We start from the raw sequence: 23,489 nt of genomic DNA, 5'->3' as shown, positions 1-23,489 counted from the left end.
AAACAACGAGTTTCTAACAAATGTTTCCACCAAACATTCTGCTGAGACACTAGTCAGAGGCGACACCGCTCACCGCTGTCGGCGGGTCATGCAGCTCTCCACAAGGTAATGAGCCGTAAAGTCCTGCGGTCTCGGCTCAAACTGCAGCCTCACCGGAATGACTGGCAGCCCAGGTGAGTGCTCTGTCGCGGGGCGGGTGAAGTACCGCGCGCCGTGGTCTGGCGTGAGGCCTTTTCGCTCCTGAACTCATGGCCACATGGGAGCGAATGTACAGATGTATATTCGCAGCGTTGACTGGACACGGTTAGCGGTACCAGTCGGCTCTGTAGCTCAGAACCGTTGCGACAAATATCGACGATTGTTGACCCGAGAAGGAAGAAGCGCTCGAACGGGGCGCCAAGCGTTAGCATCGTTAGCTCGTGTGCTACACTGACAGCAACATGACACACTAGCTTTAGCCAACATAACAAGTTCCTTCTCTGAGCGACACAAACTCGTCTCTAGACGGAACTTTCAGTGAAAGTGAAGCCGTTTGTGGAGAGAGCGAAGTGTGTCCGGCTCGGCGTGGGGAAGACACCCCAGTATCACGTGCATATAGAATCTATAGGTCCATAGATGTTCATCTAAAGTCTATAATACACTTGTTTAAAGACGTTGGATAAAACAATGAAGCTTCTCTGATGACTTTGGATCCAATGACACTTATTCAGTACAATGTTCCACATTCTGACACCATAGTTAATTATTTTCCAACACAGAGGTCAGAGGTCGATCCTTGTGCTAATAATACTATACACGACACTGTTAGTGTCGTTTTCATTGTTTCCTGACAGTTCCTCCACCGCGTATAAAAGTTGCTCTAGTTTCCCCTCGTGATCTGAAGGACCATCAGTAGTGTTTTGCTAGAGAAGCAGGTGAAAAAACAAAAGTCTTAAGTGTTGATGGTTCTGAGGTCGAAGATCCACAGTCTGGGAGGAACCACAGCGTAGAACATCTGCCTCACGGGTTCCATCTTCAGGTGTGAAATACGTCAGTCCAGGGAACACCAGAAGAATCGCAAACAGCTGCGTTATTTAAAAAAAAAAATAGAAGCAAGAATTATATTTATAGTTGACTCAACTTTACTGGACATTTGCTTTTATGTATAATACATTAAAACTGTAGTTAAAGATAATATACTTGTGTATTATTACTTAAGTTACACTGACTATGATTGGAAATTGTTTGTTTTTAAAAAATGATATGAAGATATGATAATAATGATTGATATGAAGTGGCATAACTTTTAGACTCAAATGACACATTGAAAACTCTCACCTTCACAATTGTTTCTTTATATTTATGGAGCATGAGGTCCTGTTGCTGCATCAGGTCTTCTACTCTTTTGTCAAGTCAATGGCACGAGACGCTCAGTCTTGATGGGATTTCTCCTGATGTTTGTCTGTGTGTGTTGTTGTTGTCTTGTCCAGCCAGGACGACGTGAACTCTCAAGACCTCGGCTCAGTAGCCTTTTATGGCACTTTGCCCTCCAGCTGCCCTGACCTGCCAGTCGTGCCCAGCGATGCCTTCGCTGCTGCTGATGCCCTTCAGGACGATGGTGAGACGACTGTTGATCTGTTTTTCCTTAACTATAGTCTTACTTCAACTGTATAGTGTCTTGAGATAACTTTGTTATGATAAGACACTTGACATAGAATTGAGACCTTGTTTTCACATGTTCTGTTGGTATTGTCAGGGGTGAAGGTGAAGGTCAGGAGTGAGCATTAGAAGCTGCTGAGGTCACCACTGGTCACACCTGCATTGTAGTTCTGAAGAGATGTTGAAAAAGGAGCTGTTTAAACTTCAAGCCTTGTGTCCTCCAGGTGGATATGAAGCTGGTCCAGGTGTCTGTGATACTACTTTTGGTTGGAAGTCGCTGGGGCAAGAGTTGAGGCCCAATGACGTGACGGAGGATTCAAGCCTTTTTCAGCATGGAAACCGTGCTTTAGCTTCAAAGGACATGAGGAAATCTCAGGGTGAGTTCTCGGCCTGTCTTCACTCATGTCGCCGCCGACCTCTCACCTCTGGACTCTCAGATCGAGGGATGGCTCACTCGGAGGAGTCCCGTCTGGCCAACCTCCTGCGGCGCGTCTCCAGAGAGGACGACCGCGACCGCAGGCTGGCAACCCTTAGACAGCTGAAGGACCTGATCAGCCACAGCGAGAGCAAAGTGGTGAGACTGTGGATCTGAAGGAACGTTTGCTACAGTCGTGACGTTTGTGAGGCTGTGATACTCAAAGACGAGGCCCATGTTTAGGCAACATAGTCCAGTAATTGTGTGAATGCTGGGAAGCTTTTATTGTGTGAATGCTGGGAAGCTTTTATTGTGTGAATGCTGGGAAGCTTTTATTGTGTGAATGCTGGGAAGCGTTCGCACAATTGAGATCCAGATTTCTTCTGACCTAAACTTTTGTGCCGCTTCTCCTCCCACAATTTCTATCCATTTTAAACCGTTCAAACATTCATCAATTCAGCTTGTTTCCAAAATGCTGGGCTATGTTCTAGCTTTCTTTTATCACTTTCACTCCTTATTTCAGGGCTGTCAAACTGGTCCAGAAAAGGGTCAGGGTGGTGCAGGTTTTTGTTCCAACCAGTCAAGCACACATGAGTTAACCAATCAGATGTCGGCGTAAACAAGCTACACCTGACTGACAATTAATTGATTACTGTCTTCAGGCGCCTGATTGGTTCAACTATATGTGCTGGACTGGTTGGATCCAAAACCTGCACCGTCTTGGCTTTTTTCTGGACCAGGTTGACACCTGTGCCTTGTTTTATTCCTCTTTCTCTACTGTTCATTCCAACGTGGATTTAACTCATGTTTCAACTCCTTCCACTTTGACCTACTTCTACTACCTTCAGTACTATTTTGACTAGTAATACTTCTACTTCTAATTCAACTTCTACCTTCAGTACTGTTTTTACTAGTAATACTGCTACTTCTAATTCAACTTCTACCTTCAGTACTGTTTTTACTAGTAATACTGCTACTTCTAATTCAACTACTACCTTCAGTACTGTTTTTACTAGTAATACTACTACTACTTCTAATTCAACTACTACCTTCAGTACTATTTTTACTAGTAATACTACTACTTCTACTTCTAATTCAACTACTACCTTCAGTACTATTTTTACTAGTAATACTACTACTTCTACTTCTAATTCAACTACTACCTTCAGTACTATTTTTACTAGTAATACTACTACTTCTACTTCTAATTCAACTACTACCTTCAGTACTATTTTTACTAGTAATACTACTACTTCTACTTCTAATTCAACTACTACCTTCAGTACTGTTTTTACTAGTAATACTACTACTTCTACTTCAACTACTACCTTCAGTACTATTTTGACTAGTAATACTACTACTTCTACTTCTAATTCAACTACTACCTTCAGTACTATTTTTACTAGTAATACTACTACTTCTACTTCTAATTCAACTACTACCTTCAGTACTATTTTTACTAGTAATACTACTACTTCTACTTCTAATTCAACTACTACCTTCAGTACTATTTTTACTAGTAATACTGCTACTTCTAATTCAACTACTACCTTCAGTACTGTTTTTACTAGTAATACTACTACTACTTCTAATTCAACTACTACCTTCAGTACTATTTTTACTAGTAATACTACTACTTCTACTTCTAATTCAACTACTACCTTCAGTACTATTTTTACTAGTAATACTACTACTTCTACTTCTAATTCAACTACTACCTTCAGTACTATTTTTACTAGTAATACTACTACTTCTACTTCTAATTCAACTACTACCTTCAGTACTATTTTTACTAGTAATACTACTACTTCTACTTCTAATTCAACTACTACCTTCAGTACTGTTTTTACTAGTAATACTACTACTTCTACTTCTACTTCAACTACTACCTTCAGTACTATTTTGACTAGTAATACTACTACTTCTACTTCTAATTCAACTACTACCTTCAGTACTGTTTTTACTAGTAATACTACTACTTATACTTCTAATTCAACTACTACCTTTAGTACTATTTTGACTAGTAATAATACTACTACTTCTACTTCTAATTCAACTACTACCTTTAGTACTATTTTGACTAGTAATACTACTACTTCTAATTCAACTACTACCTTCAGTACTGTTTTTACTAGTAATACTACTACTTGTACTTTTACTACTAATTCCACTTCTTCTACTTAAAACTTCTACTACTTCTACTTTTACTACCAATTCCACTTTTTCTACTTTAACTAATAATTCCTCTAATACTTCCACTACTACTTCTATTTTTACAACTAATTCAACTTCTACTTTAAAACTATTTCCGCTCGTTCTACTTTTAATACTAACTCCACCACTACTTCCCCAGCAGGGTCAGCACTCTCTCTAGTCTTGTGATCCAGGCTTTAGTAGCTGAACCAGCCTGAAGCCACATTTACCTCAACGGTGTCAGAGATGAGCCCTAGTGAGATCAATGAAAGCCCAGTGGAGGCAAAACTACTGGATGAAGTCGTTGACTTCCATATTCAATGTTTCTAAATGTGTGTATCTGCTCCCACAGACCCTGGTCAAACAGTTGGACACCATCCTCAACACCTTGAACGATATTTTAAACGAAAGGTAAAAGTTTGTCTGCTGGTGTGTCTCGTGTGACTAAAGTCTTTCATGTGTGCTGGTCCTGCAGCAGTAAACTGCTGTGGGAGCTGCGTCAGGACGCGGCCGCGTGCCTGGGTCTGCTGTGCTCGGTCCTCAGCTACGAGGCCGAGCGCGTCTTCAAGTGGATCTTCCTCAAGTTCTCGTCCAGCACTCGCGACGAAGTGAAACTGTTATATCTGGTGGCGACGCAGCGAGCGCTGGAGGCCGCAGGCGAGAGGAAGTCCTTCTCTCCGGTCATGCAGGTCAAAGATCTTCTCGTCATGCCTCCTCGGACTCGACGTGTGGAAGTTTACGGGGGATTATGTTGTGTTCAGCTGGTGATGAGCAAACTGCAGTCCATCCTGGAGCGAGTGGGAACCCCGGAGCTGCTCTGTCAGAGTGTGAAGTGTATTCTTCAGGTGGCTCGCGGCTACCCGCACGTGTTCAGCACCAACTTCAGAGTGAGTCCACGTCACAGCGCCTCATAGAAGCAGTGGTCAGAGTGTTGTCCTTCTGTCCTCAGGACACGGTGGACATCCTGGTGGGCTGGCACATCGACCACACCCAGAAGCAGGCGCTCACCCAGCAGGTGTCGGGTGCGTGGTTGCATTAATGTATCCTGAAAGTTGACGTCTCAACGCTGTCGTTTCTAAAGAGCTTTCTTTTCCCATCAGTCTGGTTACAGAGTCTGGAGCAGTTCTGGGTGGCAGATCTGAGCTTCTCCACCACCCTGCTGGGTCAGTTCCTGGAGGACATGGAAGCGTACGCCGAGGTAGGACCATGTTGAAGAACACCGTCAATAAGGTCTGATCTAATCTATAGAAACTTGAAGAACCATTTCATCTCCTGAAGGATATTGAAGCTAAAGTTGTAATTTAATGGTCTGATTATATGTTAAAATATCATATGCACACAATATGCACAAAACATGACTATAAAGGTGATTCATTTAAAATGTTGTTTTCAACAAGTTCTGATCAGTTCACCACTCGCTGTCTTGTGCTCAGGACCTGAGCCACGTGGGGTCGGGCGAGACGCAGGACGAGGACATCCCCTCCCCCACCGTGCTGCTGCCGAAGCTGGCGGCTCTGTTGAGGGTCTTCAGCACGGTGGTCCGCAGCATCGGCGAGCTGTTCAGCCCCGTCAGAGGACCCCCCATCACTGAGGCCTACGTGACGGACGTGAGATTTGCTGTTGATTGATTCAAGCCTTTTTTGTGTGGAAAACATGGAGCTTTAATTTCATTGTTGGTTTATATGAATTCAAGTTTCACTTTCAGGAACTTAAGTTTTTGCTTTGTAGCTTAACTTCCTCCAGAATCATAAGATCACATGTTAAAAAAAACCTCCCCATAAGTCCTTGACTGTTCAACAAATCATTGATGGCCACTGCATTGTGCCCTCCTGCGCCCTCTAAAGGTTCTGAATCGAGTTCTGAACTGCGTGACCACAGCCAAGCAAGTGCAGTTCTCTGAGGCGGTTCTCACTGCCGGCAACGAGTGTGTGGGAGTTTTGCTGGCCAGCATGGAGCCCGTCGGTCCACTGATGGAAGCCATCCTGGAGTACGGTCTGGACCAGCTCGACTGTTGCCGAGCCTGCGGCACCGACTACAACCTGGCGGTGCTGAGACTCCTCACGCTGGTGTGAACCCACACGGAACCAGGCTAGAACCAGCGCCTCCATCCAGGGTCTGATGTGGACGTGTCTCGTTTCAGATTGTGGACCAGGTCAACACAAAGTTGCCGGCATCGTTTGTGGAGAAGTTGTTGGCGCCAGAGTCGCCGTTGCTGAAGTTGCGTTTTCACCGAGAAAAAGAAGTGCGTGAATGTGTTGATGTTATGAAGCCTATGGACGTTTATGTCCTCAGAATATTGAATGGTTTACAACTTTAACTTGTAGTTCCATTATAATATTTATTTTTAAGAATTACAATCATTTATTTCTCATGAAGCTCCATACTCTCTGCTATTGTCTGTTAGCACTATTATTTATGTTGGATATAAAAGGCTACAAAAAACATTAATTAAAATACAAAGACTTTTTTTTTTTACATTCTTTTAACACTTCAAATGTTAACTATTCAATCTTCTGATGGCACCGCTCTACTACCGTATTCAACCGGTCCGTGAAGGTTCTCATGCATGCAGGTCATGGTTACCCCAGAGGTGTAGTCGCCTCTGAACCTCTGGGGTTCCATATTCAAGCTGCTCATGCCTCGTCTGTTTTGATTCACGTGTTGTTCCTAGTCTGGTCTCTGCTCCTGACTTAACCACACCTGTTGACAGGTGATGTCAGCCGTGTACGCCGTCTACCAGGCGCTTCTGGGCCTCAAGAACATTCCTACCCTTGAGGCTGCCTACAAGATGGTCTTGGGTGAGATGGCCTGTGCCCTCGCCAGCATCCTGCAGACCCTGGAGCCTACCAGGAAAAACCCGCCCCCCGCCGAACTGTTCCTCAGCATCCAGCACCCGGTCTTCTCCTCGCTCTCCATCCCGCTGGAGAAGGCCCAGTTCACCCTCATCTTCAACCTGAGCACGCTCACTACCATCGGGAACACCAAGAACTCTCTCATCGGGGTGAGTGTTTCACTGAAGGATCTCTTGTGATTCTGCTGTGATTTAAGGGATTCGTCTTCTGCCTCAGATGTGGGCTCTGTCTCCCACCGTCTTCTCACTGCTCAGTCACCACCTGACGCTGGTCCACTCTGACCTGGCTGTGTTCTATCCTGCCATCCAGTACGCAGTCCTCTACACCCTCTACTCCCACTGCACCAGGTAATGTGCTCCAGCTCGCGTCGCATAAGAGTGTTTTAACGCCTTCGCTCCTTGACAGACACGACCACTTCATCTCCTCGAGCTTGTCGTCGTCCTCCCCCTCGCTGTTCGACTGCGCAGTCATCAGCACCGTCACCACGGCGACCAAGAAACACTTCAACATCCTGCTCAATCTTCTGGGCGCTCTGCTGGTGAAGGAGCATCTCTACCCCGAGGCCAGGTCAGACTGTCATGTCCTGGAGTCGTTTGTGAGGCTGCAGCTGTCGATGATCTAGAAAACGGATCAAACATTTTTGCTAGTGAAGTCGAAATGACAACGATTTCAGCCATTTATCTCAAGTATTTCTTCCAACCCTGCTGTTGATGCTCCAGGAAGCTGCTGCTGACCTGGGCTCAGGAGATCTCCATCCTGATGAAGAAATCAGAAACCTACAGTCCTCTCTTCGCCCTACCCTCGTTCAGCAAGTTTTGCAGGGGACTGCTTTCAAACGGTGAGTCCAATGTCCTCGTCGATGTGTAACGACACTAATGTTCCTTCCATTCTTATTCGGAGCAGCTCTGAATGAAGACCAGTCCATCTGCCTTCAGACCTGCTGCAGCCTACAAGTCCTTTCCTCATCGCTCTCCACTGAGCTGCTCCAGAGGTAGATTCTTAAAGACTGACGCATGTCATCATTCTTAAGGAAAAATGTCAATTTGATAAAGAAAAGAAATCACTGTTTTTGATTATTTGTAATGTGTGGCAGATGTGTGGACGTGTGCCGGGTCCAGCTGGTCCACTCTGCTGTGAAGGTTCGACAGGCTTATGGCAAGCTGCTCAGGTCCATCCCGCTGGATGTGTCTCTCAGGTACGAGTCTTTTACAGGTGGCCAACATGTGCAGCTTCTGTATGATCTCGCTTTCTCAACGTTGTCTGAAGTAACCACAGTCACCCGGAGATGAGTCAGATCTCTCAGGCCATCCGCCACCACATGAGCCGAGCGCCCAGCAGCACCTTCCACCCGCAGGACTTCAGCGACCTCATCAGCTTCATCCTGTACGGAGTCCTCCAGCGTGGAGGGTAGGTGCACGACTCTTGAGACCGCCTCTGTCCCGTGTTGAGCTAAAACCGCTGTCCTTGCACTCGTTAGCAAAGACCCGTGGTTGGAGCGTCTGTACCACAGCTGTCAGCGCTTGGAGAAGCGAGGCGGGTCAGACGGCGGGCGCTGCGGCGTCGTGCCGCGGGCGCTTCTGAAAACCGAAGTGGTGCTGTGGCAGTGGGCCGTGTGGGAGGCCGCGCAGTTCACTGTGCTCTCCAAACTTCGGACGCCCCTCGGACGAGCGCAGGACACCTTCCAGACCATCGAGGGTTAGTTGAGATCAAAGGTCTCCAGCAGACACGTCAGAATGTTAAATCAACATGGTCTCGTTCCAGGGATGATCCGAAACCTGGCCGCCCTCAGTCTGAATCCTGAGCAGGATGTGGGGGCGTGGGCCGGCCCTGGTGGGGACGGAGACGGTCACCACTCCAACCAGCTCCGGCTGGCTCTTCTTCTGCAGTATCTGGAGAACCTGGAGAAGCTCATGTACAACGCCTACGAGGGCTGCGCCAACGCGCTCACGGCCCCGCCAAAGGTTCGACGTCACGCCAGGCTGTCAAGCTTCACATTTGAGATCATTTAAGCTTTTTGTTTCCATTCAGGGCATCAGGACTTTTTTCTACACCAACCGTCAGACGTGCCAAGACTGGTTGACAAGAATCCGTCTGGCCCTGATGAGGGTCGGCCTCCTGTCCGGCCAACCAGCCGTGACCATTCGACACGGCTTCGACCTCCTGACCGAAATAAAAAACAGCAGCGCTCAGGTCAGTGAAATTTCGGTGGAGAAAGAAGACGGCGTTGATTAAATGGAAGCGTGTGTCGTCACCAGGGTCCAGAGCTGGAGTTGCCCCTGACGCTGCTGGCAGAAGCTCTGTGTGAGCTGCGCTGCCCTGAAGCCATCCAGGGTCTCGCAGCCTGGTGTCTCAGCTCCACAGGAAGGAGCTTCAGCTGGATGTCCTCAGTGGCTCTGCAGGCTGAGGGAAGGTGAGTTGGATCTGGAGAGTATCTGAAGCGTCAGACGTGCGGCTCACCTTCCATCCCGCCCTGCAGATACGAGAAGGCGGCTCTGGACTATCAAGATCAGCTCTCGGCCGTCACGGGGCTCGACTGCAGCATCAAGAGCTCAGAAGCTTACCTGCTGAAGATCTCCAGCAACACCAGCAGCCCCAAGCACTCCAGCAATGGTGAGGACTCTTATTTTACATTTTTAAATGTCTTCCCTTTCATTATCTAAAGGTTCATAATAATGAAAACAAAACTACATACTGGCTGCAGTAGTTTAGAAATGATGTTTTTTGTATTGCTGTATTATTGTCCAGGTTAGAAGCTTCTGTTTTACATCAAATTCTGGTGACAACCTGTTTAAAGGAAACAAACTATAGTTTAAATACACGTCACATGATGCAGAAACATCAAATCAACGACATGTATTTGGAGTCGGCTGAGGATTTAATGTCTAAATGCAAACCTGTGCAGGCGAGAGCAGGAAGACTGTGCTGCTGAAGTCCAGCGAGTGCTCCCCTGAGGTGGTCAACCTCCTGGCCAACAAGACCTGCCAGTGCTACGTCGCGCTCTGCGACTGGGCGGCCGTGAAGGAGTGGCAGGCTGGCGTCAACACCATGAAGCAGAACTCCAGCAGCGCCTCCAACGTCAACCTGAGGGCCGACTTCAACTACATCCAGGCCCTGAGTCGCTTCGAGGAGGGAGACCTGGCCGAGTGTGGCGCTCAGCTGGAGCTGCTGCCCGGAGAAGACTACAACTCTCTGGCCAGCAGCAGAGACAAGCTGGGTGAGTTTAACCAGCAGTCATTATCCTGTGCTGTGACTCAAACATACTTCTCTTAGTATACTAGAAGTTAGTATCATCAGGATAGTGTACGTACTAACTAGTAACTAATCCTCCACAGATAGTATGTCTCAAACATACTTCTCTTAGTATACTAGAAGTTAGTATCATCAGGATAGTGTACGTACTAACTAGTAACTAATCCTCCACAGATAGTATGTCTCAAACATACTTCTCTTAGTATACTAGAAGTTAGTATCATCAGGATAGTGTATGTACTAACTAGTAACTAATCCTCCACAGATAGTATGTCTCAAACATACTTCTCTTAGTATACTAGAAGTTAGTATCATCAGGATAGTGTACGTACTAACTAGTAACTAATCCTCCACAGATAGTATCTCAAACATACTTCTCTTAGTATACTAGAAGTTAGTATCATCAGGATAGTGTACGTACTAACTAGTAACTAATCCTCCACAGATAGTATGTCTCAAACATACTTCTCTTAGTATACTAGAAGTTAGTATGCATCAGGATAGTGTACGTACTAACTAGTAACTAATCCTCCACAGATAGTATGTCTCAAACATACTTCTCTTAGTATACTAGAAGTTAGTATCATCAGGATAGTGTACGTACTAACTAGTAACTAATCCTCCACAGATAGTATGTCTCAAACATACTTCTCTTAGTATACTAGAAGTTAGTATCAGGATAGTGTACGTACTAACTAGTAACTAATCCTCCACAGATAGTATGTCTCAAACATACTTCTCTTAGTATACTAGAAGTTAGTATCATCAGGATAGTGTACGTACTAACTAGTAATTAATCCTCCACAGATAGTATGTCTCAAACATACTTCTCTTAGTATACTAGAAGTTAGTATCATCAGGATAGTGTACGTACTAACTAGTAACTAATCCTCCACAGATAGTATGTCTCAAACATACTTCTCTTAGTATACTAGAAGTTAGTATCATCAGGATAGTGTACGTACTAACTAGTAACTAATCCTCCACAGATAGTATGTCTCAAATCAAACTCTGCTGCTAAAAACTAACAGGAAATTACTTGACAGCTTCTTCTTCTACTTCTATTTAACGATGTTTCAAGCAGCTGCAGGAACACTAGCGACACCTGCTGGCAGCACGTTTTGCAAGTTTGGAAAAATAAAGAAAAAAAAATAAGAGAATCGAAATGTTCGCGAGATATTTAAACTGGTATCAGCAGCGAAGACGTGTTTATCCTCCTGCTGCTGAAAATACACCTGGAAGCATATGAATATATATATATTATATATTGTATATATATTCCGTTTACAACATCAATGAGATGGAGCTGTTTAGTGTAGAAAGTGTCCATCGATTCATACTCAATTTTGTGGGCGTTTTAGTGACAATCTAGTGAGTATGAAGCACTACATTTACATACTAAGAATTGAGACGCACTTATGCACTATAAATACTAACTTTGAGTACACAAGTATGCGATTTGAGACACAGCAATATACAATCAAATATAGGATTATTATTATAAATGCATTTCTATTTCAATGTACACCATGTGAAATAATACACATATATAATGTAAAAATATTTTGTATTAACTGGAAAAAAAGACAAATGAAATAAAAGGGATTCTTTGAATCAGGGATTTTTCACAGTGTCAATCTTCTCTTGGGTGTCATATTAACAAGTGAGGTTCAGATGTTTGAGCTGCTCCTTCACAGTTTGAAGCCACTCGTGTGCGTTTCAGATCTGAAGCGGCTCCTGCCCTCAGTGAGTCCAGATCCCACAGAACTGCAGAGAGCGATCGAGGTGCAGCTCCTGCGCAGCGCCGTCTGCGCCATGACCAAAGCTGAGCAGGACCAGAGGTCCACCACGAGTCCAGAGTAAGACCTCGGTCCTCGTAATGCTATGCATCAGAGCCTGAATCATGATTTTGGTCTTCAGCACGTTGGTACGTTGCCTCAAACAGACGGGAAGGATCTGCTTGGGTCCACTCCGCCTCTCCACGCTCACGCTCTCCGGCGCTCTGCCCACCTTACCCACCCTGCAGCTGCACTGCTCCGCCAGCCTGGAGAACACCCTCACGGGTCAAGAGGTACACGCCTCGCTGGAGCCGCTCGTGTGTTGATGTGACCTGACGGTTGGTCGTGGTCCTCCAGGACTGTGTGGTTCCTCTGTACAGCGAAGCTCTGAGCTCCTGCAAGCAGCAGGACGTGCAACCTTTCCTCCAGGCGCTCCGGTACACCATGTTCCAGAGGCAGCTCCAGAACAAGCTGCAAGGTTTGTGTTCTCCGTTCCTCTCTGAATGAAAAGTGTCTGAGAACCTGTCAATTTGAATCCAATCCCCGCTCAGGCTCCACCCCTTCCATCGATGGACACCTGACCGAGCTGTGCCTGACGGCCGCCAAGTTCGCCAGGAAGAAGGGAAACATCACGCTGGCGTCTCGCCTCCTCAGTCGCTGCAACGACGCAACGCAGGAGGAGCAGAGCGACGACCTGGTCCAGTCCTTCCACCGCCTCACCCTGGAGGGAACGCTGGGGGAGAAGTGGGGACCAGAGCTGCAGATGGAGAAGGCAAAGGTTCTGAGGACTTCAGGTAGGCCATGACCGTGAGGAACGGTAGTCGCTCGTCATATCACGGATCGCCAGGTTAACAGATTTGTTTTTTATTTTCACACAGTGCTACAAATTTAACTATGTATTATGAAGCTGCAGGAACCTTTGATTTAATGCAACGACTCTTGTTAGAAGTTGATGCATGTGTGTGACGTGTCCACACAACCGGAATGAGCCAGTTTGTTGGTACAGGCCAGTCCCTGAGCGCCATGGAGATGCTGAGCAAGGCCGCGCTGTCCTACTGCCACGTGGGGAAGAACGAAGGAGCCGCCTGTCGTTCTCTTCTGACTCTGTGCAAGTGGCTGCTCGCCGACTGGAAGGACATGATTCCTCAGCTCAAACAGGTTCTTGCATCGTTTGTATCAGTTCTTGGACGTGAGACTTAAGATTGAAAGTATTGAAAACATGTTCAGACGCTCCTTCCTGTGCCTTTCATGGAGATTCTCTGTCAACAGGTGGCGAAGAAGGCGACGGCTGTGAACTCGTCCACCGTATCGGCCAACATGTCTCCTCTCTGCCAGAACATCAGTGCTCTGCTGGAGCTCCCCCTGGTCGACCAGGGGATCCCTCACATCGTCACGGAGACCTCAGGTGAGCCGTCAACATCACACACACCTGTATGGACGGATATCCGTGCATTGATCATCATTCTAATGTTGAAACTTTAACAAAAAATTATTGTTGTTTTTTTTACCTTTTTAAAATATTTAAAATTGAAATATTAAAAAAATAAAAATACATTTCTTAAATAGGGTTTAATTCAAAAATACATTTTATAAAACTATTTTTAATTGATAGTAATAATGATTCAAAACTGTTGGTGTAATGCAGTCGCCAGCGAGTAGAAAATGTTGTCGAGCTTCTTGATCAAACGTTCAATCACTCGACGAGGAGATGATCATGTGAAGAGCTGCTCAGTGCTCGATTGGATGAGTCTGGTGAGACGCCACTCTTCTATCAACGTCTTGTATTGACTTTAAAAGGCTTCAGATTAAAAATATAGAGAATTAAATTTTAAATTATTGTTAACGGATTGTTTAGTTTTTTTCTGCAGAGTTTGATATTCACAAACGGAATAAAGTTTTTCTGACCGTTTGAAATGCTGATGATCTGTTGCACAGTGAGTGTCGGTGTAGGCGAGCCGGACTTCGTCTTGGGTCAACTTTACCAGCTCTCCACGAGTCTTGCTCCAGAGGTGGCCAAGTCCTGGGCGGCCCTGGCCAGCTGGGCCTATCGCTGGGGCAGGAAGGTGGTGGATAATGCAAGGTGGGTGGAGATCTGATCCGTCCTCTCTTTGAAAGAAGGTTTCACCAGAAGATGTTCCTAAAAAACACTCTTTGACCTCCAGTCAAGGGGAGGGGCTTCCTCTGCTGCCCAGTGAAAAGAAGGAGATCGAGGATCTTCTTCCAGCAGCGACCAGTCAAGAAGACAAAGACACCATCTTCAGCATCTTGGGACAGGCCATGTGTCGCCCCACTGGCATCCAGGTGGAGTTTCTTCAAGGTTTCTTTGGTGTCGGTGACACTGACCCGTGAACCTGCAGGACGAGGACATGGCTCTGCAGCAGGAGGACGACGAGGACGACATGGTGGACGTGATCTGGCGGCAGCTGACCGCCTCGTGCCCCTGGCTGTCCGACGCCGGTCCGTCGGTGGCAGACGGTCTCATCCGGGTCTGGAGGTGTGTCGTGGACCGCATCTTTGGCCTCTACAGGATCTCCTGTCAGGCCTACTTCACCTTCCTCAAGCTCAACGCTGGACAGGTGACTTTCTCTAAACCTACTCGGTTGATGGAAGTCGAGAGTTAAAAACGTATCTTCCTCTTGTGTCAGGTCCCCATCGATGAAGACGACCCCAAACTCCTGCTCTCCTGTCCCAACAACAAGCAGAGCAACGATGACGTGATCGTCATGGCGACGCTCCGTCTTCTTCGTCTGCTTGTCAAACATGCCGGAGAGCTGAGGGAGGGGCTCGAGTTGGGCTTGGCCTCCACGCCGACCGCTCCCTGGCGAGGTTTGTCCACACGGTTTCCACGGTTGGAGATCGAGAGGAAATCAAGACATTTGCTCTCCAGGTATCACGCCCCAGCTCTTCTCCCGCCTCAACCATCCAGAGGCGTACATCCGTCAAAGCATCTGCAGCCTCTTGTGTCGGGTCGCTCAAGACTCGCCGCATCTGATCCTCTACCCCGCCATCGTGGGCTCGCTGTCCCTCGGAGGAGAAGCTCAGAACTCAGGTAAGATGCTGGAGCATCACCTGAGATGGATACATACTGACTACATTGTCACATTTCTAGCAACCTTTATGTTCTCATGTCGACTCATGTTGATTATTTTCTTTTTATAGACAAATGTTTGTTCATTTTAATGTAGCGACTGGAGCTCGGTTGTCTTAAAACCATCCAAACCGCTTCAGGCAGGAGCTGAAAGACTGGCAACTGTTTGTCTGGATCCTCTTTCATTTTTTCTGAAAAACTCCTCATGTTGCCTTTTTTAGTCGACATGAGGGTGAGTAGAAAATAAATGAAGTTAAAAGACTAAAATACAACCTTTTTCAAATGTACTCGTGCAATAAAATGAACGTCATTAACGGGAATAAATGTGAACAATACATTTTATTTTGGATGATCATGTTTGTCTCTTGACACCATGAACTCTCAGGGAACAAGCTTCCGTCGGCGCTGCCCACCTTCCTGGGCAGCATGCAGGAGGAGGGCCTCGACGTAGGGGATGGACACCCCGAGCGCACCCAGCCAGGAGAGCCTCCAGATGACCTGGCAACCTTCTGCTCCAGTCAAGACCAGGCCATGATGCAGGACTGCTACAGCAAGATCGTGGAGAAGTTGTCTCTGGCCAACCCCACCATGGTGCTGCAGGTAAGTGACTCTCGGCGCTCACCTGCAGCATCAGGTTGACGTCCAGGTGTGTCTCAGGTGCAGCAGCTGGTGGGAGAGCTGCGGCGCGTGACGCTGCTGTGGGACGAGCTGTGGCTGGGAGTTCTTCAGCAGCAGCACATGCACGTCCTGAGGAGGATCCAGCAGCTGGAGGACGAAGTGAAGCGGGTGCAGAGCAACAACACCTTGCGCAGGTGAGCACGGACTCGGCGCCGAAACCATCCCGTTCGTCGACACGCCTTCTTTCCTCGCCGCAGGGACGAGAAGATCGCCATCATGCGAGAGAAGCACTCGGCGTTGATGCGTCCGGTGGTCTTCGCTCTGGAGCACGTCTGCAGCATCACGGCGGCTCCGGCCGAGACGCCTCATGAAACCTGGTTCCAGCAGACGTACGGCGACAACATCAACTCCGCCATCGAGCGCCTGAAGAACCCGCATAACCCGGCTAACCCAGCGAGCAGCTGGCTTCCCTTCAAGCAGGTGTGTATTAGAAACATTCCGTTTGGAAACAATAACTCCAGTAATTGGAACATTTTCATTCTCTAAATTCAATAGAAATGTTGAAGTAATATTCTTGCCAGACTCATCCAATCGAGCACTGAGCAGCTCTTCACATGAGTGGCTGAAGGTTTGATCCAGTAGTTCGGTGCTCGGTTGGTTCTGTCTAGTGACTCTATTAAACCACTTTATTGAAAATGTATTAAATTAAAATAGCACACATTTCAATGTTGAAATGAACAAAATTATAATTATTGGTATTTGATTATTTTTTTTACATTTTCTCATTTTGAAATTTGAATTTAAGAAAAACAATCATCAATATTGTGACGACGACTTCATGTCCTTCAACGAGAAACTCTGTGACGTCTCAGATCATGATCAGCCTGCAGCAGCGCGCCCAGAAGCGGACCAGTTACCTGCTTCACCTGGACGAGATCAGTCCTCACCTGGCGGCCATGAGCGCCACCGAGATGGCGCTGCCCGGCGTGGTGTCGGTGTACGACACCGTCACCATCCAGAGCGTCGGCAACACCATCACCATCCTGCCCACCAAGACCAAACCCAAGAAGCTCTTCTTCCAGGGTTCCGACGGACGCAACTACCCGTACCTGTTCAAGGGCCTGGAGGATCTGCACCTGGACGAGCGCATCATGCAGTTCCTGTCCATAGTCAACACCATGTTCACCAAGATCAACCAGCAGGAACAGCCGCGCTTCCACGCACGCCACTACTCCGTCACTCCCCTGGGAACCCGCTCCGGCCTGATCCAGTGGGTGGATGGAGCCACGCCTCTGTTTGGACTCTACAAGCGCTGGCAGCAGAGAGACGCCGTGCTGCAGGCCCAGAAGGTAGGAGTGCATGTTCTATTGTTATTTTAACCAATGTTGCAGTTCAGTGACTTATTTGTTGCTCATGCTATACAATGACACGTGTGATCAACACAACGTGTGATAGAATCAACATATTAAGGTCAGGTAAAACTTTATTGATCCTCAGCAGGTCTCCTTCGGGAAATTGTTTTTTTCCAATAGCCAATACATACAGCAATGTTTTTATAAAAAAAACGGTTCAATGAAATAATTAATTGAATGCTTTTCACTTTTGAACTGTAAAAGTAACATCCTTAAATAACGGCAACACACCGGAGAACTTTAAATATCACAATAAAACGAATTAGTTTGAGTGTTTTAAGTCACCGACAGTTTTGTCTACACCAATGGAATATGGAAACGTAGTTTTTGCTCTTTTTAATGCACGCGTAAAGTCACCTTTTGAATCGAGAAGATCCTTCAGCCCTACATTAAAATCAAAACATTTTTCATTCTCATGTTAAATTCAATCAAAGTAAATTCTACAATCGGTGAGTAATTATTTAGGGGTGAAATAATTATCATTACCGTATTCTCTGGACTATAAGTGTCTCCGGAGCACGAGTCGCTCCAGACATAAAATACACAATAAAGAAGTAAAAACATATATAAGTCGCACTGGAGTACAAGTCGTGTTTTTGGGTTAAATTGATTTGATAAAATCCAAGAACAGACATGTGATCTTGAAAGATTAAAATAAAACTAGAGGCAACAACAGAATAATGTTCCGTTACATGAAGTGAGAACCTGGTATGTTAACATAACATATGAAGAGTTATTCAGAGAACTATAGCATCAATAACTAACTAGTTTACCAAACCATCCGTGTAACTCCAAATAACTCTTCATCCTCGTGTCACTTTTAAACAACTAACTAACTCCGGAGGTAGAAGATGCTTCCTCTTCTACGTGGAAATGATCAACACAGGCCTAGAGCGCCCTCTGGTGGTTTAGTGTGACAATAACATGTGAAATGATATAATAATGTGGTAATAATTTCACACATAAGTCGCTCCAGAGTATAAGTCGCGGACAAACTATGAAGAAAAAACTGCGACTTATAGTCCGGAAGATACAGTATTTTACCTGCAGTCCTAATGTGAGTCTTCATTTCAGGCTCAAGACTCGTTCCAGCAGCAGCCGGTTCCTCTGGTGCCGCGACCCAGCGAGCTCTACTACAGCCGCATCGGTCCGGCTCTGAAGGCCGTGGGTCTGAGTCTGGACGTGACGCGGCGGGACTGGCCCCTGGGCGTCATGAAGGAGGTGCTGAAGGAACTCATGGAGGCCACGCCGTCCAACCTGCTGGCCAAAGAGCTGTGGTGCTCCTGCACGACGCCCAGCGAGTGGTGGAGAGTCACGCAGGTGCGGATCCTTCCCGCTCCACAGCTCTGGCTTTCATTGACGCCTGTTCCCTCCAGTCCTACGCCAGGTCCACCGCCGTCATGTCCATGGTCGGGTACATCATCGGACTCGGGGACCGTCACCTCGACAACGTGCTGATCGATATGACCAGTGGCGAGGTCGTGCACATCGACTACAACGTCTGCTTCGAAAAAGGTTTGAACATTGACTTCAGGAGCACGAGATGAAGTCCTCGTGGCTCCGAGTGACGCGTCTGTGTCTGCAGGGAAAAGCCTGCGGGTCCCGGAGAAGGTTCCGTTCAGGATGACCCACAACATCGAGACGGCTCTGGGAGTCACTGGCGTGGAGGGAATCTTCCGCTTGTCCTGCGAACAGGTACGACTCGGCTGGAGATGAAGTTCTGTCACCAGTAAGGAGCCCAATGAAGCTCAAAGGTTTGGGTTCAAGAGAAGTTCACGTAACTGTAGAAAGTAAAACTTCAATCAGAAGCAAGTAAATAAGAAAATCTGAAAATAATGTGCAACAAATCCAGCGTTTTCTGGATCTGTGGCTGACGACAGATGTGGTCCTCAGGTGGTTCAGATGATGCGTCGAGGGAGGGAGACTCTGCTCACCTTGCTGGAGGCCTTCGTGTACGACCCTCTGGTGGACTGGACTGCAGGTGGGGAGGTGGGTTTCGCCGGCGCCGTCTACGGGGGCGGAGGTCAACAGGCCGACAGCAAGCAGAGCAAGCGTGAGATGGAGAGAGAGATCACTCGCTCGCTCTTCTCCTCCAGAGTGGCTGAGATCAAGGTGAGCCTCGGACCTGAGCCGACCCGGGAACGTGTCTTGATGGAAGCGTCTCTCCTCGGCAGGTCAACTGGTTCAAGAACCGCGACGAGATCCTGGCGGTGCTGCCTCAGGTGGAGGAGACGGTGAACGAGTACCTGGTGCTGCAGGAGCTGCTGTGTCAGGGCGAGAAGCTCCAAGCCAAGCTCCAGGAGGAGATCGCCTTCCTGGAGGGCGCCGAGAACCGCTCGGACCACCTGATCCTCAGCCTGGAGCAGAGGTAGTTATAGCTGCTCTTGAACTGTTCCCTTCATGAACATCTTCATCCGCCAGGTACTCGGAGCACACGCAGCTGCAGTCCAGGCAGAGGACCGTGCAGGAGGCCATTCAGGGAAAACTGGCTGACCTGGACCAGTGGCTGTCCCAGTACCAGGCCGCCTTCTCCAACCTGGAGGCCACGCAGCTGGCCGGTCTGCTGCAGGACATGAGCAGCCCCATAGACCTGGGTATGATCTCTCTCCTCCGCTCACGTTTGACCCTGACTGACCTCTGAACCCGCTCCAGGTCCACCCAGCTACGTCCCGGCGACGTCCTTCCTGCAGAACGCTGGCCAGGCTCACCTGATCAGCCAGTGTGAGGCCCTGGAGGCGGAGGTGAGCTCTCTGCTGCAGCAGCGCCGCGGGGCCCTGCGAGGCTGCCTGGAGCAGCTGCACAGCTACGCCACGGTGGCGCTGCTGTATCCTCGCACCACCGTGAGGCGCCACCGAGCCCACCAGTGGAAGCTGTGGCTGGAGGAGATGCTGCGAGACATGACGGCCGACAACTGCCAGAGCGTCTACAGACAGTGAGCGCTGGGAAACCTTTGAAGTCATTGAGACATTTGTTATCAAGAACCTCCTTTTCATCTTTGAAAATATATGCATTTAAAAGGAAAAAGACTGTAGATAATTATTTTAAATCGGGAAAAGTTTTGCATTTTGGAAAAAAAACGTAAATTTGATAAAAAAGAACCTTTAATTTTGAAAAACGGTTTCAAATCAAGAAAAGTTACCAGAAAATGACTTCAATGCAAACAATGTGAATTAAAGCATTTGGACGACAATCATTTAAAGTCAGAAGCAAACGTTGAACCAGAGAAATAATGTATTAAAATGAAATATGTTGAAAACTAACTAGTTTACCAAACCATCCGTGTAACTCCAAATAACTCTTCATCCTCGTGTCACTTTTAAACAACTAACTAACTCCGGAGGTAGAAGATGCTTCCTCTTCTACGTGGAAATGATCAACACAGGCCTAGAGCGCCCTCTGGTGGTTTAGTGTGACAATAACATGTGAAATGATATAATAATGTGGTAATAATTTCACACATAAGTCGCTCCAGAGTATAAGTCGCGGACAAACTATGAAGAAAACTTATTGTCTGGAAAATACGGTATTTTGAATAGAAAACAAGTTTTAAAACAAACAATATGTTTTACATTTGGGAAAAAAATGGAAATGAGTTGAAATCAAAGGTTTTCAAGAGTGTCGTCTGTGCAGGTACGAGCTCCTGTTCGCGCCGCAGCCTCCGGCCGCCACGCGCCAGTCACTGTCGGGCGTGGAGTTGACGCTTCAGCACCAGATGAGCGACAACAACGAGCGCGTGATGCATCAGGCGGAGCGTCTGAAGGCTGAGGGCACCACGGCCGCCGCCTGCGAGGAGCAGCTGCAGGAGATCGAACGCTGCATCAACGTCTTCCTGCGAGAGAACGCCGAGTCGGGCTCGCTCAGCCTGGCCGGGATCATCACGGCCGCGCTCGGCGCCCTCTGCAGGTGGAGTCTCGCGCTGCACTCGTCATCTCATTATCCAGACTTACACCCCAGCTCGGGCTCTGAGGTCTGTGGATCAGAATCTACTGAAGGTTCCTCTCACACGGCTCAGGACCAGAGGAGAGAAATCCTTCCAGACTGTTGCTCCTAAACTTTGGAAGCATCTCTGTGTTTGATGATCTACTGACTCCTTCAAGAAACATCTGTGTTTGATGATCTACTGACTCCTTCAAGAAACATCTGTGTTTGATGATCTACTGACTCCTTCAAGAAACATCTTAAGACGTTTCTATTTGTTCAGGCTTTTCCTTGATTTTCTGGAACTCCTGTGTTGTTCTCAGTGTTATCTTGATCTTTAAAGTATATACTTTATTGAATATTATTGAATAATATAATTTTGATTGTTTAAGCGCTTTGTGACCCTGGTCTGGAAAAGCGCTATATAAATAGAAATGACTTACTCACTCATGACTCTCTTCCGCAGGCGTAACCTGGTGATGGAGGCGGCGGCCGCCAGCGCCGGCGAGCAACTGGTCGACCTCATGTCACGTGACGGGGCCTGGTTCTTGGAGGAGCTCTGCTGCATGATGGGAAACGTCAGCGCCCTGACCACTCTGCTGCAACGCTGCCCCCTGCTGCCTCATGACCTGGACCTCCCGTCGCCGTCGGCAACCACGCGGGTGGTCTACCTGTCCAACACCGTCTACACCTGCCTGCAGGTAGGCCCGACTCGGCAGCGCCGCCGCAGGTGTGGTGTGACACCGTCTAACCGGGTCTGTGTTTCAGGAGCTGAACACCAACTTCCGGCAGATCATCTTCCCCGAGGCGCTGCGCTGCATGGTGAAGGGAGAACCCACGCTGGAGGCCATGCTGGCCGAGCTGGAGCAGCTGGTGGAGCAGAGCTCAGACGGGCTCGGCCTGGAGGGTCTGGTGGACAGTCTGCAGGCCAGTACTGGACTGGACCACGACGAACACAACCACTACCTGGACACCACCAGGTCAGATCCGAACCCATCGTTTTGGTGACTTTCTTCATCTACGACTGTGGAACTGAAATGTAATGTGAGAGGAAAGACTTGTGCTGTGTCTCAAATCGCATACTTGTGTACTCAAAGTTAGTATTTTTAGTGCGTGAGTGCGTCTCAATTCTTAGTATATAAAGTTAGTGCTCCATACTCACTAAATTGTCACTAAAACGCCCACAAAACTGAGTATGGATCGATGGACACTTTCTACACTAAACGACTCCATCTTAGTGACGTTGTAAACGGAAGTTACGTCAAATATATATATATATACACGTATACATTTCCAGGTGTATTTTCCGCAGCAGCAGGAGGATACACACGTCTTCGCTGCTGATACCAGTTTAAATATCTCACGAATATTTCGATTCTCATATTTTTTCTTTATTTCTTTTTCAAAACTTGCAAAACGTGCTGCCAGCAGGTGTCGCTAGTGTTCCTACAGCTGGTTGAAACATCGTTAAATAGTAGTAGAAGAAGAAGCTGTCGCGTCATTTCCTGTTAGTTTGTAGCAGCAGAGTTTGATTTGAGACAAACTATCTGTGGAGGATTAGTTACTAGTTAGTACGTACACTATCCTGATGATACTAACTTCTAGTATACTAAGAGAAGTATGTGTGAGACATACTATCTGTGGAGGATTAGTTACTAGTTAGTACGTACACTATCCTGATGATACTAACTTCTAGTATACTAAGAGAAGTATGTGTGAGACATACTATCTGTGGAGGATTAGTTACTAGTTAGTACGTACACTATCCTGATGATACTAACTTCTAGTATACTAAGAGAAGTATGTGTGAGACATACTATCTGTGGAGGATTAGTTACTAGTTAGTACGTACACTATCCTGATGATACTAACTTCTAGTATACTAAGAGAAGTATGTGTGAGACATACTATCTGTGGAGGATTAGTTACTAGTTAGTACGTACACTATCCTGATGATACTAACTTCTAGTATACTAAGAGAAGTATGTGTGAGACATACTATCTGTGGAGGATTAGTTACTAGTTAGTACGTACACTATCCTGATGATACTAACTTCTAGTATACTAAGAGAAGTATGTTTGAGACATACTATCTGTGGAGGATTAGTTACTAGTTAGTACGTACACTATCCTGATGATACTAACTTCTAGTATACTAAGAGAAGTATGTTTGAGACATACTATCTGTGGAGGATTAGTTACTAGTTAGTACGTACACTATCCTGATGATACTAACTTCTAGTATACTAAGAGAAGTATGTTCAGACACAGCACTGGTCGTAAAACTAATCGCCACATGATTGACTTTGAGTGACAAACATGGTTGTA

General features: G+C 46.9%; 1 protein-coding gene across 1 annotated transcript in view; it reads left to right on the top strand.

The window, feature by feature from the left end:
* smg1 (SMG1 nonsense mediated mRNA decay associated PI3K related kinase) overlaps positions 1–23,489 on the top strand; it is a 35,722-nt gene that overhangs the window by 46 nt on the left and 12,187 nt on the right. The window contains exons 1-50 of the mRNA XM_087810177.1: positions 1–173; positions 1,470–1,597; positions 1,863–2,015; positions 2,076–2,212; positions 4,599–4,657; positions 4,722–4,935; positions 5,008–5,133; positions 5,196–5,268; positions 5,347–5,444; positions 5,680–5,853; positions 6,091–6,312; positions 6,387–6,488; positions 6,957–7,247; positions 7,315–7,445; positions 7,504–7,665; positions 7,818–7,936; positions 8,002–8,089; positions 8,192–8,293; positions 8,365–8,505; positions 8,576–8,793; positions 8,860–9,059; positions 9,127–9,288; positions 9,354–9,508; positions 9,575–9,708; positions 10,001–10,312; positions 12,071–12,206; positions 12,268–12,418; positions 12,483–12,603; positions 12,677–12,919; positions 13,132–13,283; positions 13,395–13,530; positions 14,061–14,205; positions 14,288–14,426; positions 14,483–14,701; positions 14,771–14,951; positions 15,013–15,174; positions 15,599–15,813; positions 15,871–16,025; positions 16,089–16,311; positions 16,704–17,180; positions 18,318–18,563; positions 18,620–18,758; positions 18,829–18,938; positions 19,137–19,355; positions 19,418–19,611; positions 19,665–19,837; positions 19,896–20,175; positions 20,874–21,146; positions 21,628–21,862; positions 21,930–22,141. The exon at positions 1–173 is cut by the window's left edge and continues 46 nt beyond it. Coding sequence (XP_087666303.1) covers positions 109–173; positions 1,470–1,597; positions 1,863–2,015; positions 2,076–2,212; positions 4,599–4,657; positions 4,722–4,935; positions 5,008–5,133; positions 5,196–5,268; positions 5,347–5,444; positions 5,680–5,853; positions 6,091–6,312; positions 6,387–6,488; positions 6,957–7,247; positions 7,315–7,445; positions 7,504–7,665; positions 7,818–7,936; positions 8,002–8,089; positions 8,192–8,293; positions 8,365–8,505; positions 8,576–8,793; positions 8,860–9,059; positions 9,127–9,288; positions 9,354–9,508; positions 9,575–9,708; positions 10,001–10,312; positions 12,071–12,206; positions 12,268–12,418; positions 12,483–12,603; positions 12,677–12,919; positions 13,132–13,283; positions 13,395–13,530; positions 14,061–14,205; positions 14,288–14,426; positions 14,483–14,701; positions 14,771–14,951; positions 15,013–15,174; positions 15,599–15,813; positions 15,871–16,025; positions 16,089–16,311; positions 16,704–17,180; positions 18,318–18,563; positions 18,620–18,758; positions 18,829–18,938; positions 19,137–19,355; positions 19,418–19,611; positions 19,665–19,837; positions 19,896–20,175; positions 20,874–21,146; positions 21,628–21,862; positions 21,930–22,141 — 8,702 coding nt within the window. The 5' untranslated portion in view covers positions 1–108. The remainder of the gene's footprint in view (positions 174–1,469; positions 1,598–1,862; positions 2,016–2,075; positions 2,213–4,598; positions 4,658–4,721; positions 4,936–5,007; positions 5,134–5,195; positions 5,269–5,346; positions 5,445–5,679; positions 5,854–6,090; positions 6,313–6,386; positions 6,489–6,956; positions 7,248–7,314; positions 7,446–7,503; positions 7,666–7,817; positions 7,937–8,001; positions 8,090–8,191; positions 8,294–8,364; positions 8,506–8,575; positions 8,794–8,859; positions 9,060–9,126; positions 9,289–9,353; positions 9,509–9,574; positions 9,709–10,000; positions 10,313–12,070; positions 12,207–12,267; positions 12,419–12,482; positions 12,604–12,676; positions 12,920–13,131; positions 13,284–13,394; positions 13,531–14,060; positions 14,206–14,287; positions 14,427–14,482; positions 14,702–14,770; positions 14,952–15,012; positions 15,175–15,598; positions 15,814–15,870; positions 16,026–16,088; positions 16,312–16,703; positions 17,181–18,317; positions 18,564–18,619; positions 18,759–18,828; positions 18,939–19,136; positions 19,356–19,417; positions 19,612–19,664; positions 19,838–19,895; positions 20,176–20,873; positions 21,147–21,627; positions 21,863–21,929; positions 22,142–23,489) is intronic.

This window comes from Callionymus lyra, chromosome 15 (genome assembly GCF_982586985.1).
Source record: "Callionymus lyra chromosome 15, fCalLyr1.hap1.1, whole genome shotgun sequence".
In the NCBI taxonomy this organism is placed as follows: domain Eukaryota; kingdom Metazoa; phylum Chordata; class Actinopteri; order Syngnathiformes; family Callionymidae; genus Callionymus; species Callionymus lyra.
This window is presented reverse-complemented; position numbering and strand designations above follow the sequence as displayed.